This window comes from Diadema setosum, chromosome 4 (genome assembly GCF_964275005.1).
Source record: "Diadema setosum chromosome 4, eeDiaSeto1, whole genome shotgun sequence".
NCBI classification, from domain to species: Eukaryota; Metazoa; Echinodermata; class Echinoidea; order Diadematoida; family Diadematidae; genus Diadema; species Diadema setosum.
Genome location: NC_092688.1, coordinates 6,515,009 through 6,521,345, shown reverse-complemented (window position 1 = coordinate 6,521,345; position 6,337 = coordinate 6,515,009). Strand labels below are relative to the sequence as shown.

The 6,337-nt window shown below is 40.2% G+C and overlaps 1 protein-coding gene across 1 annotated transcript; it reads right to left on the bottom strand.

Annotated features, from left to right (window-relative positions):
• Positions 1 to 1,187: 1,187 nt before the first annotated feature.
• On the bottom strand, positions 1,188 to 3,820 carry LOC140226805 (bolA-like protein 2). The gene is made up of 3 exons (XM_072307230.1): positions 3,688 to 3,820; positions 2,577 to 2,674; positions 1,188 to 1,582 (listed from the first exon to the last, which is right to left on the bottom strand). The coding sequence occupies exons 1-3, from the start codon at positions 3,748 to 3,750 to the stop codon at positions 1,477 to 1,479; spliced, it is 267 nt and encodes an 88-aa protein (XP_072163331.1). The 5' UTR covers positions 3,751 to 3,820; the 3' UTR covers positions 1,188 to 1,476.
• Positions 3,821 to 6,337: the final 2,517 nt, after the last annotated feature.

Here is a 6,337-nt window from a genome sequence, read left to right as displayed (position 1 = left end):
TGCCCATGCCAAAAATACACATAGCGCGTCACAGAATCGGTCTATAGGGAGAACTGGTAGAAATCTACTTTTACTGGGTGGTACAGAAAGAGAAGGGAGACGATGATCAGAGATGTGTGATAGTCTCAATACCAGCCAGCATATTTTTTCAGATGGCACAGTTCCTCTCATGCACTAGAAATACACCTGTATCAAGAAATCTTGTGAATTACTGGGTTTGGTCTGGTGGAGTATCTAGTAGCCAAAGGCAACCACAAATGATGGCAACAAAATTTAGAACACATGATGGAGTGCAAATATTATTGATATCAACAATATCATGCAGAAAATTATATCCTAACAGTACAGCTGCACAGAGTGAACAGACAATTCATGCGTGTGTTTCTGTTTCCTGTGCATATTCTTGATGTAATTTTCTCCATTGCATCAGGGAGGTGGGAAGAGTTGCCCCACCTCCCTGATTACATAATATATCTTGTAAGCAAAATATGAAGCAACAGTACATGTATATCACTAATCGACCAAACAATTAAATACCTATCAAGGCTCTGAATCAAGTTGATTTTTGTTTTTCCTGTACTATTGATGTTGTAACTTTCTCTTGTTGTGGACAGGTGCTCATCCAAATATTCACATTCTGGGGGGGGGGGGGGGAAGCTCTACAAAAGAAAAGTGTCAGTATTATATGGGGCTGTGGTTTAGAGGATTCTTGAAAGATTAGAGATTTCAAACACAAACACATTTTACAAGATGAAGAACATTATAAAAACAGCTTTGATCTGTTCTGTTCAGTGTGGCAAAGTTTTCCCTCTAACACATCTTTAATTTGTTTACACATGATACAATACATATCACACATGCATGCTTATGTTTTCTTTCTCTCTGCTCTTTGCAGTCATTTCAGACCTTTTCTACATGATTTGTTTTTTCCAGCCATTTCCTGACTAATCCTGAGAACAGAAAAATACCTAAGTAAGTATCAAAAGTGTTGAAAAGGATCTAGATATTTCCTCACATATAATCATAATCTTTGACAAGACCAACTCGAACACTTTCTCACCCCCCCCCCCCCCTTATATACTGGTACATAAATACATGACACACACACACACAAAAAAAAGACAGAAATGGGAATAAAATTTAGCAAACTTTTATCTTGATTGGCATTTCTGTATTATGAGATCTGACCAAATGAAATGAGTAAAATCACATCTTATTCTATGTCAAAAGCAGGTTTACATCAGCATGTTAATTGATGGCACCTGCTGCAATGGTTAAGTCCTCTTCTGCTTATATCACCCATATGCCTTTCCACTTGATAGACAAACAGCCACCAAATGCAGCACATACACTGTAGGTCTTCCTGTGTGCTGGTCCCACTGAGAACCGGTCCTTCGCTGCTGGAAGCTGTCAGTTTTCCTCCACATGGGGGTGGGGGACTCGAGGGTGTGGTGAAAGGAGGGAAGATCCTAAACATCAGCTGGACTTCTCCTGCCGCTTACTCCAGTCGGCAGGCGTGAGCGTCTTCATGGAGAAGGCGTGAATTATCTTGAGCTCCTCCGCAAGGCAGGCGTTTACCATCCTGAATACGAAGAAAACAAATTAATTGGATAGTTCTCAGGTCACGTCGTGGGTAATGTTTTCTTCACGGCAAAAGTAATCATACTGATGATGATACATTATAACAGTTTCATACATAAACACTATAGTGATGCTCAGTACCACAAATTTGTGGCCATTATTTATTTGTTTGTTTGTTTTTTAGCAGCATACTGACATCGATTACAAGAAACATGCCCCAAACAAATTAACCACATCATGAATCATGTCTTTTAACTTTTTGTGTGCCACATTCACATGCCAAACTCGGTTGATGACTTGCAAACTTACTTATTAACTTGCTCAAACACATAGTGATCAATATATCACAGTATACTGAAAGCATCATAGCAATGTCATAAAATTTACATCTCAGCAAAGTTTGCAATTTTCTTTACGCTTTACTGCATTTCTTGCAAACACCCTTCAATAGAAAGTTACATGACCAGAAATAAACAATGTTTTTCAAAAGTAGTGGGCAGTGCGCTATGGTCTCAGAATATTATGGCACATAGAGAGTTGACACTGTGGAACACAATGAGTTTAAAATGTGATCTAACACTCTGTTATCTTTTGAAAATAAAATGAATTCTGAGGTGGGCAATGCTTGTGCTGTTCATGGCTAAAAGTCACTGAAGCTTGTACCTACTATCAACCTAGGAATAGTGGCTGAATTATGGTGGTGCATTTGTGACAATACATTCACATCACCCAGTTTCCATTTCTCCTTGTTTATAGCTTGAACCGAAATTCAGTCTTCCAAGCTACGGCCCATCCCTGAAAAGAAGCGCCTTCCCTTAACATCTCGAACTTGTCGGAATTCCCCTCTTATTCTCTTGTTTGAATGTGTGAGCGAGTTGTTTGTGTATATTGATTGCGTGTAAGTGTATATTTGGTAATGACATTTGATTTGGTAATAACAACTGATTTGGGTACAAATGACTTCTGCTTGCCACTCATCTGCATGCCATTCTCACCTGTGTCTCTGCAGTAGTGGCTTGCCTTCAAATTTCTCTGAGACTATCACAGTTGAAAACTTTTGTCCACATCCACCCGCAGTCTCGTCCACAACTTCCTGTGGAAATGACCATAAAATAACAAACGAATAAATAAACATGAACTACCGGTACATTGCATCCAAATTTCCTGTACTTTTTAGTTAATAACAAAACACATAATTGTTTCCTGTACTTCAGTAGATCTAAACTCTGTCATTCCTGAGAAAGAATTTGATATTCTACCATCTGCTGCAATTGTAGGGCCTATTTGTGCTTAAATGTTAAATCACTCACATAAAGTCATTAGCTTAATGCCTACTCCTGCGTCAAATACTTCAGTAGGACATTCATGATACAGTTGAAGAAGTTGAGACTAGTGAATAGTGTCTAGAGTCCACTTATTTCACAGATTTTTATTTGTGCATCCTGAAGCAGGGTCCATTTCCTGAAGTCATCCAATAAAAGTATTTGTTAATCTCAGAATGGCCCAAGTATGTAGCTATGGTCTTTCAAATACAATACATTTCATGAAGTCTTTCATAAGCGAGTGTATGGCGCACTATGAGTGGCAAGTCTCTCCTATCATTGACATTAGACTTATGTCTGTACTCTTAGCCTTCATGAAACTGGCCCTGCAGAATATCGACTCTTGCTGGAATTGCATTGTCATAGTAACGACAAGAATCCAGCTTCTGACTGGCTGTTACTATTGGGAGTTGCCGTTCCACTTCCAGCAAGAGTTGCCATCCAAAGTTTTACGATGAAATGGAGCCCCCTGCTGCTGCCTCAGTGCCTGGTCTTTACTAGAATCTAAGACAAAATTTGGATATTTTTAATACACTGCTAGCCACCTTGCGCCTGCAACCGAATATCCAAGTTGTGGAGTCTTGTTTGCAGTAGTCAGAAGAAGGGTCATCCACATCACCATACACCACTGTCCGCACTGATTTTCACATGCACTGGAAACTACAGAGTAGGCCTACAACAAATATCAGTATTTGGGACTACACTCACTCGCAACCCAGTCTATAACCCTCCGGCCTCCCCAAGCCAAGATGTCATGTGTGGCTATTCAAGTGAATACACTTACCACATGAGTTGCTTGAAGTTCATCTCGAATCTTCTTTTCAAGGCTTTCTGCTGTTGCAGCCATTATAAAAGAATCTAGCCTAGGAAATTGCTTTTAGATGATACCAACGAGATACGAGTCAGACCACCATAACACACTGCAGTCTTCGCAAGTTGTCCGTTGTTGCGCCGCTAGGGGGCGCCGGGCTGGAAGCATAAAGGGCCGGCCCACAGAACTCTTACACAAGAGTTCTGTGGGCCGGCCCGCCCCGGCCCCAGGCCGGGCGCCCACCACCCCCGCCAAGAACATCTTAAGTACACTGGCTTGTTTGTTTGTTTGGTCCAAGGGTGGGGCCTTGGGATGCATAGCAGGAGCAGGTGATTGAGGTGGAGAATGGGGTAGTGACTGAGGATGGGAATGAGGGGATGATAACGCTAACGGAATTGGAAGTGAGAGATGAGGCTTGGTGAGGTGTGAACATTTAAGGGATAATGGTGATCGAGTTGGGATGCTGTCAATGCAATGAAATGGTAATTGTGTCGATGGCATAATATGCCGATTTGGTGACTGATGACGAGTACGTGATGAATTAGGAATGTGATTGAAGTGCAGTTAGTGAGAAAAAAAAAATATAGCAAACTGCTAGTTCATACACCTCGATCAAATCATTTTTGACACAAACATACTAATTACTCACACATGCGCACTTTCACATACACTAGCTCGAGCATGACATAACACATTGTAGATCCAAAGAGATTTTTCTCTTGGGGAAAATCTCTTTGTCTAGATCCCACACAGCTACCCCCTGCATCCACATCCCCATGATGACTTTCAACCTTTTTAAACACATAAAGATTCTTACACTACATATTTTTGAAAGTTTTATAGATGTCAAGACAGTGTTGATAAAATTACTCCAGTATGTAAAGCCTGATGTGTATGGTGGCACAGGCGTCTCCTCGTTTAGCCCTTTGCCACTTATTATACCTGTAAAGCCAGGATATAATAGCACACTCACAATTTAATCCCCCACGTACCAACACAAACACACATGTGGTCTGAAACAGCAGGTCTGCCAACTTTCATGCCATCATTAACGCAGTGCAAGAATCCTGCAATTCACCAAACTCTAGCTGTCTCACTCTGATAAACAAATTCTGACACTGTGAACCGAATCCAAAGAAAAAAAGTAGTACTGGTACAGTGCACTCCCGTTATAACAAACACGGTTATAACAAAGTAAAAATTTAGGCCGTGACATAGTCCACTTTATGTACTTTTATTGTTTATTTGTTCAGTTATAACAAAATTTCCATATGACGAACGAAAAGTGCCGGTCCCGAGGACTTCGCTATAACGGGAGTCCACTGTATGTACCTGGTACTTGGCTCGTAAAAGGTCCTTCTATCTATGAGCTGAAATCGTGGCTGAAATATGCACCAGAATGCACCATTAAAACTGTAAAATTGACAAAGCTCATTAACATGGAAGAGTGAAAACACCCTTCCACATCATACCCGGTACCCCCACCATCTTTGGTAGCGGCACCCTCTCATGCTTGATCACTCCACTCCCTCACAATGTTTCACTGCAAACTTCCACTCAGCTGGCAGCCCTGCACCACACATACACACAGATCAGAGGGGACAAGTAGTCACTCTGCTTTACATGTTCATTGTCTACATGTGATCTCAACCCACAGATAACCAAGCAAATATAAAGAAAAAGATTCCAATAAACTTTCTAGGCGGATTCAGAAGCACAAATTACCAACACACACACAAAAGACATTTCTCTGAAGAATTTGTACTTGGATATAATATTTCATACTTTTCATATACGGTAGCACAGAAGAGAAGGTGTGACATACTCTCACACAGTTTAGAGAAATAAATTTAACATGATGTTTGTGGTAGCATTGCAACCCATCAATATAATAACTAATTCATTCCAGTCTTCTCCATGTACAACGCAACATAAATGAAATTATCATTTCCTTGCTCGGAATGACTGTCGCTAATATGATACTTCCAAAGAAGTATGGGGTAGATATTCACATTATACCAGAGATTCAACGAGTTCATCCATCGAAAGGATCTACACTAAAGTCTGCCATTGGCAAATCTGATACAATACAGCTGCAAATAACTGTGGGAAGAAAAGGGGAGGCTAAAGGAAATGTGCACAATATTCTGACAGCTCTACCATGTTCTGATTGTGCAGACGGGAAATATTTCTTGCCCTCAGTCGAACATTGATCTTTACAGAAATATTCCATAAAATGGCTGCTCGATATTCCCCTGCATTCCTACATTATACACAAATGTGTCTTGAACCATCAATGTATTTTTTTCAGAAACCGTGTTATTCTGCCTTTTCCCAAACAAAGTATAGTCAGTGACCCTTGTTTTATCAATTGCTACCCATAATGAGTTACCATGACTTACAGCTAATGACAGGTCATTGCCTACAGCAAAAAACAAATCACAGCTCTGACCACTGCAATGACCATGAATTAAATATTCTACATGTACCTACAAATCTCTTATGAGAAAAATGCCTGTGTGCATATGATTATACAATGTATTTAGCCTTCCATGTAACAATATATGTTTTCAGTCAAATGAGTCTTCCTTACTTGGTATTAGTATATTTGAGTCTGGCATAA

Bases quoted from the DNA above. Each gene is read 5' to 3' on its own strand.
- LOC140226805 (XM_072307230.1), bottom strand. From the start codon at position 3,750: ATGGCTGCAACAGCAGAAAGCCTTGAAAAGAAGATTCGAGATGAACTT. The intron at 2,675-3,687 runs GTAAGTGTATTC...TCATTTCCACAG, and splicing joins AACTTCAAGCAACTCATGTG to GAAGTTGTGGACGAGACTGC. The intron at 1,583-2,576 runs GTGAGAATGGCA...CTTCGTATTCAG, and splicing joins CCACTACTGCAGAGACACAG to GATGGTAAACGCCTGCCTTG.